The 12,418-nt window shown below is 37.3% G+C and overlaps 1 protein-coding gene and 1 pseudogene across 1 annotated transcript; both read left to right on the top strand.

The window, feature by feature from the left end:
• Positions 1–3,106: 3,106 nt before the first annotated feature.
• On the top strand, positions 3,107–4,669 carry LOC112091456 (basic 7S globulin-like). The gene has a single exon (XM_024165147.1). The coding sequence runs from the start codon at positions 3,164–3,166 to the stop codon at positions 4,457–4,459; it is 1,296 nt and encodes a 431-aa protein (XP_024020915.1). The 5' UTR covers positions 3,107–3,163; the 3' UTR covers positions 4,460–4,669.
• Positions 4,670–6,675: 2,006 nt separating this feature from the next.
• LOC112091458 lies at positions 6,676–8,064 on the top strand (annotated as a pseudogene).
• The last annotated feature ends 4,354 nt before the right edge of the window (positions 8,065–12,418 follow it).

Below are 12,418 nucleotides of genomic sequence, written 5' to 3' on the forward strand. Positions count from 1 at the left end.
AATGAGGTAAAGGCAATCATCCCTTAACAAGCCGGTTTTGCTAAGTTGAGTTAGGCTCAATATCCTTTTATTTATGTAAAAATATGATTTATTAATTATATTGACTTGATCAGATCTAATACATACTTGACAAGCTATGACCAGATCTAATACGTTTTATTTTATTAAGATTATATTCTTTCTCTCTCTGTTAAAGAATGACTTTTAAGCTTGTATTACTAAGAAAACATTAATTATTTGCATAATATTCATTCTCACATTGTATTGGATTATTTTACTCATTTGATCCGTACACTTTTTTTTTCCTTGTTCACTCAAAAATTTCTCTCATCATTCTCTCTATACAGATTCTGCTCTCTCTTTCTCTGTTAATAAGAACCTCAAATTGATAAATTAATCAAAGATAAAAACAAAAAACAATACGAAGTGAGAATTAGCCATTTTCACCAAAAATCAATAATAATAATAATGCCATAATACGATTATATAATAAAGAAAGTACATTCTAGAAACCAAACACAGATCAACAACTACCCAAGTATACGAATTCCAAACAATGTCTAAAACCTAAAATATTATAATAGGACAAATGTCTAAAACATCTAACAAGCTCCCAAAAGCATGTTAGTTTCACAAAAGTAAACCCTCCTATATCACGGCTGCCTTATCTCCCTCAAAATTCTCCTCACAAATGTCGAACGCAATGAGCCATCTATGGACATAAACGTTGCCACGTAATGTGGTTTCTCCAATATGTGGATATCTTTTCCATCTCCATCGCCTTGAATAAGCCGCTCACTAATTAGCCTCATTTGCTCAAATATTTTCTTGAATGAAGATGCGACTTCCAACATTCCATCTTGCATATTTTTATATAAAAGTAGTTAATTCGCGTTGAAAGAAAAAAATATTAGTAATCTAAAAATAAAAGTAAATGCAAAGATTGAACCTGAACAAACCTGAACATAACTCAACCATGCCTCATCACTATCAACTTCCCCACACTTTTTTAAGGCATCTTCTTCAAACTTACTCCATGTCCGTCTAGAACTTTTTCCCCACTACTTTGTAAATTGATTTGGCTGCTTCTCCCAGAATCCATGCCTCAACAAATTTTTATCATGGGATGAGGCATTTCAATATTTCACTTTAGCTCTTCATGTTCAAAAAAAAAAAAAAAAAATGTATTCAAACACCCCCGGATTTCAATAGAAATTGCCTGAAATGGAAAACTGAGATTTGTCATCGGGAAATGAAATCGCCGGAAAACGCCATTAGAGGAGCTCGAAGGAGGAAACTGAGGAGATCGAACGAGAGAATCACACCACCGGATTTGTCACTGGGAGATGACGTCGTCGCCGGAAAAAGCCATTGGAGAAGCTCGAAGGAGAAAAGGAGAGGGTCCGGAGCTATCGAAGGGGAGTGAAGAAAGCTGGGTAAAATAACACACTCATTTGCAAGAAACAATACAAAACGAGTTAATACATCATTTTTTTTTTTTGGGTATTATACAATACTGGGTGTATTGTATTAATTGATACATGGTATTATTTTAGACAATATAAATAGGGCACCAAACATTGTATTATTTTAAAATAATATAATACGGAGCTCTAAGTGCGCAAAGTATGTTCTTAGTTAATATAATATTTGTATTGTGTTCCTAAATTTTTCAACTAGGTTCGGATATGACCCTATATCGACCCGACCCTGACTTCTAATCGTGTCTAACCTCTACATGAATCATTGATCTATTATAAAATAATACAATACGCCAAAATAAGCCGTATTCATTAATACGATATAGACTTAATTAATTTTTCATTTTTATTAATTTATACAATACGATAATCACACAAAATATTATACTATTATATTAATATACAATACGATGCTGTAATAGAATTTAATAAACATGCCCGGTGTGTATAGGAAACAAAAAAAACAAAAAAACAAAAAACAAAAAAAAGAAGAAGAGAGAAACAACATCCAGGAAAATCAGAGAGTACAACCAAAATATCAGCAATCACTGAGGCGCCATATATTTTGAACGCAAGATAAAATCTTTTCTAATTTTTTTTTTCTCCACAAAAGTATAGTACATTTCAAAGTCGTTACCTCAAAGGTCCATCAATTATAACACGTATGTACATAGAACTAGTGGCACTAGTCGGGTAAAGAAAATTAATGTCATAGAACTAGTGGAACTAATCGGGTAAAGAAAATTAATGGTACAAACCAACCCATATAGGCCCAATGACCCACCTTCATTACTGACGAGAAGATAAAGTAAAAAGAATAGGGCTGATAATTTAGGTTACGACAAGATAACACGATACGAAATTCGCATTAAATTAGAGGATTTAAGTTTTTTTTTTTTTTAAATAAGTTTAGCTAAAAAAAGAGTTGAACGCGCCATACACAATTAAATAAAAGGTCAACACGATATGAGCCCTTCAATACAAAATTAACTCGAAATGGCCCGTTTAATAAACACGTCATAAATAGGTTGACACGGACACGATACATTTTTAACCCATTTAATATCTGTTTTATTTAGATATGTATAAATATATTTTTTTAAGAAAAAAATAGGTGATATATAAGGAAGGTCATAGGGTTTCCTCTCACATTTTTATGGAATTTCTATTTTAGTTTAATGTTTTGCTATATTGTTGTTTTTATTATTTTTTTAATATTTTTTTATTATTAAGAATTGAATTTCAGCATACAGGTAGTAAACATGTTTGCAGGTTGACATGACACGTTGTTAACCTGTTTAATAAATGGGTTGGTCATGTCGTGTTCGTGTCAACTTTATAATAAACGAGTCGTGTTTGAGTTTCTTATTCTATCGCGATTATTAAATGGGACATGTTCGTGTTAAGAATTATAGTGTCAATAGAGAAGTATGACACAACACGAACCCGATACGGTGTTGCCCTTACAAAAGACTACACCTTAAGTGGACAATTTCATCCTTTCAACTCTCCAAAGCTCTCAACTTACACTAAAATTAAACAAAACGCGCCAACTCACAAAATCTCAAATTATCTCCCAAAAATATTACACTATAAAATATCACACTATAAATTCCAATACTTTCCACTTCTTCACCCATATTGACACAATTCACAAACTTCTAAATTACTAGCTTCTAAAAATGGCTTCTGTACCATATAATTTTCTTCTCTTTTTCTCTCTTCTCTTCCCTCTCTCGGCAGCCCAAACCTCTTCCCGTCCAAAAGCTCTAGTCCTACGCGTCAAGAAAGACGCCCCCACTCTCCAACACTACAGCTTCCTCTTCCAACGCACCCCTTCCATCCCCATCAAGCTAACCGTAGACCTCGGCGGCAAGTTCATTTGGGTCGATTGCGACAATGGCTTCAACTCCTCCACCAAAACGACCGTCCCTTGCCACTCGGCGGAGTGCGCGCTGAGCGGCACGAGCGCTTGCTCTTCCAACGGCATTGACGCATTTTGCGTCGAATCTTCATACAACCCCATTGTCAAAGTCAGCAGCACGGGCGACTTCTCACAAGACGTCGTCCACATCCAATCCACCGATGGAAAAAACCCCGGCAAAATGGTTCGCGTCCGCAAGTTCCTTTTCACCTGCGCGCCGACGTCCCTTTTGAACGGCTTGGTGCGCCATTCCGTGGGAATAGCAGGCCTTGGAAGGAGCAAGGTCGCGATTCCTTCGCTTTTCTCCGCGGCTTTCGGGTTTCCGAGGAAGTTCGCCCTTTGCTTGAGCTCTTCTACTAATGCTCATGTTTATGGTGTCGTTTTTCTCGGAGATGGGCCTTATGTTTTTCTTCCAGGGATTGATATGTCCGAGTCTCTCACTTACACTCCTCTCATCCTCAACCCCGTGAGCACCGCGCCCAGTTCTTCCCACAACGGGCCTTCAGCCGACTACTTCATCGGCGTAAAGTCGATTAAGGTAAACGGAAAAGTTGTCCCATTAAACACTTCACTGCTTTCCATTGACGGTAATGGGGTTGGTGGAACAATGATCAGCACTGTTGAGCCCTACACGGTGTTGGAAACCTCCATATACAAGGCTGTTGTTGGCGCATTTGTCAAAGCACTCCCCAAGAACGTGGCTAGGGTTTCACCCGTATCGCCTTTCGGAGCGTGTTTTAGCGCGAAGAACATTGCGCCAACGCGGCTCGGCCCGTCAGTGCCGACAATCGACCTTGTGTTCCAGAACGAGAAGGTGGTGTGGAGCATTTACGGGACAAACTCCATGGTTTATGTTAACGACAAAGTAGCGTGTCTCGGATTCGTCGACGGCGGTAAAAAGCCTGCGACTTCAATTGTGATCGGAGGGTATCAGATTGAAGACAATTTATTTCAGTTTGATTTGGATAATTCTAGGCTTGGATTTAGCAACACATTAAACTCGCGACAAACAACTTGCTCCAACTTTAACTTCACTTCCACAGGTAATATTTAGAAGGGACTTCTCTTAGTTCTGTTATTGATCTAGTACTACCTCTGCATTTTGTGTCTGTTAGGTGATAAATAAATTGCCATTTCATACAGTCACTTTAAATGGCTTAGTTCACCAGTACCATATTTGTATGGCGTGTTTCTATCAGTGCTCTTTTTTTTTTCCCCCTTATTTTTTCCCTTATCAGAGCTCTTTTTTTTTTCTTTTTTTTTGCCCCCCTTATTTTTTCCCTTGTCAGAGCTCTTTGTATTTTGTCTGTTTGGTGATAAAATGCCATTTATAACAGTCGCTTTAAATGGCTAATTAGCTCAGTACTATATTTGTATGCGGTGTTTTTATGAGAGTTTTTTTTTTCCTTCTTTTTCTTGTTGTAATATCTTTCGAGTGTCTTCAAACAAAAAAAAAAGTTTGATTGAAATAAATGCTATTCATGCAATATCTCTCTGTTTTTTTTTTTTAAGTTTGTTGGCATAATAAATATGCAGTATGAGGTACCATTCTATGGTGTCGACATCTATCAAAGTAATAAAAAATTTTAGAATGAATTACACATAATAATATTTACCTTCTTTTCTTAAGACATGGCAAATTAACATAGAACTCATAGAAATACATATCAAGTGTTTAGATAAAAAAAAAAAAAATGTATGTTTGGGAATGATTGGGAGCATACACAATCGATCCTTACCAAACAAAGAAATTATTCATTTATTGGTCTAGTCTGAATCTATGAACGTAGTCAACAAATCCAAACAATACCTAACTTTTTTTGGAGAAACCCTTCATTAATGCATATATCTCTCTGGCAAAAGGGAAAAGAAAAAAATTTTCTTTAAGCCACAATTTAGCTATGTCAATTATTTGGACAAGTCTCTCTCAAAAACATCTTCCAAAGCTTTTCCATCCAACATCTACATTCGAACGTTTTCTTCTTTTTTTTTTCTGTATATTTTGTTTTCACTATAGTTAATCGCATTGCAAGTGGGGTTGAAAACTCGGAAATGCATTTGAGTTAGCCCTAGGTTTAGTTTCTACATTCTAAATAATAAAGCGTATCCATATTAGCAACAAAAAAAAAAGGTATAATGTTGACGAAAGCATGTTTAATTTTTTATATTGTCCACGTCATGTATGATCAACACTTTGTTTTACTATTGTTAAACAGGACTGGTCCACCAGTCTCTTTATGCATGGGAGGCCGGTTGCCTTCTAATTCTGGACCAGTCGAACACCTTGCATCATTTTAACTATATGAATTGCTAAATTTTCATTAAAATCGATTATCTCTTAAGCATTAGGAGATATAAAAAAAAAAAAAAAAAAAAAGGCTTAGTACCTTATAAGTATGATATTCACTAAATGTTTAGAATCTTATAGGCCACATCAAATTTTTGAAGCCCGCATTGAATAACTTACTTTTCAGTTATTTTTATCCAAACCTTTCCAAACAAGAATAAATAAAAGGTAATTTATTTTGAGATACTTGAAATAAAAATAAATAAATGAATAAAAGAGAAAAGTAAAGATAGAAGAGAAGAATAACAAAAAATTTAACATGGTTCGACAATATGGTTATATATCCACAGATCAGGAATACATTTGTCATTCGTTCATCGACACCTTATGATGAACCTGCTTATGAATATAAATTGGGAGGATTTCCTAATAATATAACTTGTCAATGAGTAATAACTAATTCCCCGAATTCATGAGTAGGCTTTAGTAAAGTTCCTTCACTTAAGCTAATAACAATAACACCTAATATGTACAGATCATGGAAATAATTACAAAGTAATTACAAGGATCCATGGGGTCAATCAAATAAATTTATTGCCTTCAAAGTAATTCTTTAACTTAAAACTTGTATAAGTCGAAACAACGCGGCCTATAAATCTCGGTTCAAAAACATATGTCCATCTTATGGCACGTAGCATAGCCATGCACAAGTGGCAGTAGTCGGCCATGAAAATTAATGGGTACAAACCAACCCATATTGGCCCAATGGCCTCCTTCATTACTGATGACCAGAAGATAAGTCAAAAGACTACACCTTTAGTGGACAATTCGATCCTTTCAACTCGCATAGCCTTCAACTTGCACCAAAACAAAACGCGCCAACACATAAAGTCTCAAATTATATCAAATTCTAGATATCCCAAAAATCACATTATAAATTCCAATACCTTCACACTACTTCTTCACCCTCATTAGCACACAATTCAAAACCTTCTCAATTACTAGCTCCTAAAAATGGCTTCTTTTCACAATTTCCTTCTCTTTTGCTCTCTTCTCTTCTCTCTCTCCGCAGCCCAAACCCCATCCCGTTTAAAAGCTCTTGTCCTACGAGTCAACAAAGACGCCACCACTCGCCAATACTACACCCTTCTCGCCCAACGCACCCCTCCCGTCCCCATCAAGCTAACCATCGACCTCGGCGGCGAATACCTTTGGGTAGATTGCGGCAATGGCTTCAACTCCTCCACCAAAACGACCGTCCCTTGCCGCTCGGCGGAGTGCAAGCTCAGCGGCAGCAACGTCTGCACTTCCAACGGCATTGACGAATTTTGCGTCGTATCCCCACGAAACCCTTTTCTCGGTACCGGCACCATCGACGACTTCTCACAAGATGTCCTCTACATCCAATCCACCAACGGATAAAACCCCGGTAGAGTGGTTCGCCTCCGCAAGTTCCTTTTCTCCTGCGCGCCGACCTATCTCTTGCACAACTTATCGCGCAACGCCGTGGGAATGGCCGGCTTTGGTCGGAACAAAGTCGCGATGCCTTCGCTTTTCTCCGCGGCTTTTGGCTTCCCGAGGAAGTTCGCTCTTTGCTTGAGCTCTTCCGCAAATTCTGATGATTCGGGCGTCGCTTTTTTTGGAGATGGACCTTACGTTTTCCTTCCAGGGATTGACATGTCCCAGTCTCTCACTTACACTCCTCTCATCCTCAACCCCGTGAGCACCGCGCCCAGTTCCACCCACAACGGGCCTTCAGCCGACTACTTCATCGGCGTAAAGTCGATTAAGGTAAACGGAAAAGTTGTCCCTTTAAACACTTCACTGCTTTCCATTGACGGTGATGGGGTTGGTGGAACAATGATCAGCACTGTTGAGCCCTACACGGTGTTGGAAACCTCCATATACAAGGCTGTTGTTGGCGCATTTGTCAAAGCACTCCCCAAGAACGTGGCAAGGGTTTCGCCCGTATCGCCTTTCGGAGCGTGTTTTAGCGCGAAGAACATTGTGCCAACGCGGCTCGGCCCGCCAGTGCCGACAATCGACCTTGTGTTGCAGAACGAGAAGGTGGTGTGGAGCATTTACGGGACAAACTCCATGGTTTATGTTAACGACAAAGTAGCGTGTCTCGGATTCGTCCACGGCGGTAAAAAGCCTGCGACTTCAATTGTGATCGGAGGGCATCAGATTGAAAACAATTTATTACAGTTTGATTTGGATAATTCAAGGCTTGGATTTAGCAACACATTAAACTCGCGACAAACAACTTGCTCCAACTTTAACTTCACTTCCACCGGTAATATTTAGAAGTGACTTCTCTTAGTTCTGTTATTGATCTAGTACTACCTCTGCATTTTGAGAGTACTGTAAGGTGATAAATAAATTGCCATTTAAAACAGTCGCTTTAAATGGCTTAGCTCACCAGTACTATATTTGTATGGCGTGTTTCTATCAGAGCTCTTTTTGTTTTTTTCCCCCTTATTGTAAAATCGTTTGAGAGAAATAATATTCATGTAATTTTTTTTTTTGGTTAAAGTTAGTTGGTATAATAAATATGTAATATAGGGACATTTCAGTGGTGTCGACTTCTAGCGAAGTAATAATATATATATATATATAATGAAGTAATGGATATATAACTTATTAGAACTAACTTCATGTGACATAATTTTATATTCTTTAACTTTGAGTTTGATTATTTATTATGTTCAAGTACGAGCGAGCAAAAAAGTTTCAACTTTATAGTCGAGTGATGCCAGCTAGGTTTTAAGACAGGCAAAATTTACGTACTCAAAGAAATAAATATTGAATGGTAAAATGAAATTTTTTTTTTTAGGATTATTGATTGTGAAGATATATGATATTCCTTAGTAAACAAAGAACTCATGCATTCACTACGTAACACTGAGGCGACGTCGTAGTGATTTATTAGTCCCGTTGCAGAATGTATGTAAAATAGTAGTCAACAAATTAAAACAACACCTATCTTTTTGGCGAAACCCTTTATTAATGCACAATATTCTTTCTGCCAAAAAGGAAAAAGAAAAAAAAATTGTTTCATTCACAATTTGGCTATGTCAATTATTTGGACCAATCTCCCTCTAAAAATTGTAAGTGTGGTTCTATTCACATCCTTTTTTAACTCTCCACACGCACCTTCTAAATTCACATGATGATTGTCTTTTTTTGTCATTTGTGTGAGTCTTTTTATCATTATGAATATTATGAATATTAATTTAAAGTGGGGTGTAAAGAATAAAAAAGGCTTTGCGAACAGAACCACCCAAATTATGATTCAAATTTTTCTATGGAACATCTACATATTCCATGTATTTTATTTTATTTTATTTTATTTTTGCATTTTTTGTTTTCACGATATATTTGATCTTATTGAAGGTACATTTTAGTACATTATCAATGATAATTTCATCCCCATAAGTGAATTGGACCCGTAAATTTTTTGGCTAATCCACGTCAGTTAAAAGTTTGTGTAAAGTGCCCATGAGCCCCTATCATTGTTGCCTTGTCAATTTTTAATTGCACAACAATATTGATTGCTATCATATATTTTAGAAACAATTTTTTGGATGACGAAAGTCTGACAAAGTTCACAAATATGGACCCAAACGTGAGCATTTACGGTTGAATTTATCTTATAAGGATTAAAGTTTGGTATCCAATGTTGTAAGAGAAAAACTAGATTTACATCTAAAAGAGAAGGCCTATATAGTGCCGAAACTGTCTCCTTTTTTAAATGAAATTGTGACGACCCTAACTTTTAATCATCATCCTACGTTCATACTTAGCATTACTTAATCTCTACTACTTTCTAATTCTATTCTCATTCGTAAAATGCCTTAGCATTTTATTTTCAACTATACATGAAATGTTGTAGCATTCTGCTAGCATTTTGTTACATTAATCGTACCTTGTGACTAGAGGTTGCTATGCATAACCTCATAGTCCCGTGATCTTTATTTGCATTACATAACCTAACCATATCTATAAATATGGTCTACTTAAAACACTTTGCAGCGTTTACCAATTGCGTGTAGATCCTATTACCCACTTGCCCACATCCCACTGCTTCATCCTTTTCTGCACATCCAACATACGGATTTCGGGGAGCTGGTGTCCTATCTGAGCTTCTTACAACACGAACAAACGTAATGAGCTTTCGCTCAACAAGTAACAGTAGGCCATAGTAAAAGCATACAATAATGCATACCCATATATGCATTCATGTCATATATCCTAAAACATTATGTACTTCTAGAACGTATATCGTTTATGTTCTTCTTCTTTCATTACGTACTTTGTTCAGCTTTCGTCTTTTTTAGTCGTTCACATTGTATTTTCACGTTCTAAACGACTTTCATATTGTGATTCTCTCTCTTTTCTTTCTTCTTTACAGATACCGTACCCTTATATGGAACGATTTCTGTTTTTTGTTTTCTTGTCTTTTACTTCTTATGGACCCTGTCTTGTTGTACCATAGCGCGCATAACCAGTGAGGAGTGGGGTAGCTAACCAATCCAACTCAGTCATGGTTTCATTTCTTTTATAGTCTCATAATAACCTTTCCTTCGAAGGCTGGTACAAACAGGATGTTTAGTCTCTTACCTTTTATCAATTTTCTCATTGAAACGGTAACTTTAGTTAAATCTTATGACTTTGTGCATTTTTGAGCAATTCATCATGATTTCTTTATACGTCATTTTACTGTCATCTTTTCTCAACATGACAATAATTTCAATCTTATTTTGTGTTTTAACGCATTTCCCTCAATTTTCTATGAACTTGACTTTGACTTAACCTCATACTTTTCGTAGAGTAAAATTCTACTACTACCATACTATTTACGGTCCATAATTACACGGATAGCACCGTACATCTTAAAACATTCATAACATCATACATCTTGAATCATTCATAGCATCATACATTATTCAAGAAACACCATTCTTATTCTAACATTCATTGAGCATGTAATATGCACAATTCTGTGCAACACAGAAGAATAAGTTCGTTCGTGTCACAGACAAAAACAAACTACTGGTACTTACCATATGCACAATTTCTGTGCAACATAGAAAAGTAAGCTTGTTCGTGATATAGCCATAGAAAAACTACTGTACTTACATCCTTTCCAGTTATAGCAAAATTTTCTACTCGCCCAGATCTTCTATCCTTTACTGCTAAGTTCTGTAAATAAACACCCATCCAGATGGTGGAATTAGCCTTTAGTATGCTATTTTATGTAGGATAGTCATAAAGGAAATTAAATCCTTTCTTATAGAATGTATTTATCCTTTTTATTAAGGATCATAAAAATTATAATTTCTATTACAAGGACTAGTTAAAGCCTCATAATTCTATATTCCATAATTGCCTTTACGAATTCGTGAATTCATAAGTAACATATCCCATGGACATCATATGTTCTAAATTACTTATCATTAATCGTACTGTACTTGCCTCAATTATGAGCTACGCGGTTCCAGTAATACCCGCTTGTCGTGTTCCACTACGTATCTCCTTGATATCGGTTCTAGGAGAAATCATAAACGCTTTGCATGATCCACTAGCATCATTGAAGCGTTAGACATTCAATTCTGAACTTCAATGAATCCATTCGATTCACCTCGATCCACATGCAATTGGTACCATACCAGTTTTATCAAAATTGAATTTGGTCGAGCGGAGGTCACCATTGCGTTCAGCACGTCGAAATGAATTGGGATATGGTCTCGAATCATCAAACGAAAGTCGATAGCCTGAGAAACGACACCTCACCAGAATATGGCGGCGGTGTACGGCGGCGCATGCTCCCGGAGAGTTTTTTCGTGGCGGACTTGGGTCCTACCCCCCATAAATCGACCCTTTTGAGTCCATTGGTATGGTCAATTTCATACTATTCGACCTGTAACAGTACATATCGGGACCGACAACGTCGCTAAAATCCGGCGACTCAAATCTCGTATTTCCGGTCATGAAATCCTAAAATTAGTTGAGGGGTTTTCTTACCCATGATCTTATGAGTGTTTTGACACCAAACTCATGACGATCTAACGGTCCGATCGTCGGAACCAACCTACACCATCACGATGGCGGCGGCGAGCTCTGTTTTCTGGCCAAATGGTGACGGTGATGGCTGAATCTGGTCGGGATCGACTCGTCTATTAACTCTGAATCTAATGGTAGGGGTCGTGACACTCATTGCGTCCCGGAGGAAGAAAAACGACGGTGGTGGCAAGGTGATTCCGACCACCACGGACGGTGGTGCTCCGGCCATAATTGAGCTATGAAAATGGGTGGGTTTTCTTCGTCACGCTACATTAAGTCCATAGGGACTGAAATCATCTCAATCGGAGGTCGGACGAAGGAAATATCGCGATCGATAGTTTCGGTTGTTTTTGAAACTTCGGCCGGCGATTGCGGCTTATTCCGGCGGAGTTTGGGGTCGTGCAACCTATCAAAATGCTCAGCTCATCGAAAGCTTTCCATTGACACCAGCTGTGTAAAAAACGGAGGTCTGAATCTCAAAGTGAGATTTTGGCCATGGACCGTTTCATTTTTGAGAGAGAATGTCCGAGAGAGAGAGAAACAAACGCGTGAGATGAGAGAGAAAGTGAAAACTTTAGAACTTATCCTTAAAAGTTCTCTTCAAACAGATATAATTTATTCTAGCTGGAGATTATTTACTTCACCGACAGAAAATTTAAT

This window comes from Morus notabilis, unplaced genomic scaffold (genome assembly GCF_000414095.1).
Source record: "Morus notabilis unplaced genomic scaffold, ASM41409v2 Scaffold2172, whole genome shotgun sequence".
Lineage (NCBI taxonomy): Eukaryota > Viridiplantae > Streptophyta > Magnoliopsida > Rosales > Moraceae > Morus > Morus notabilis.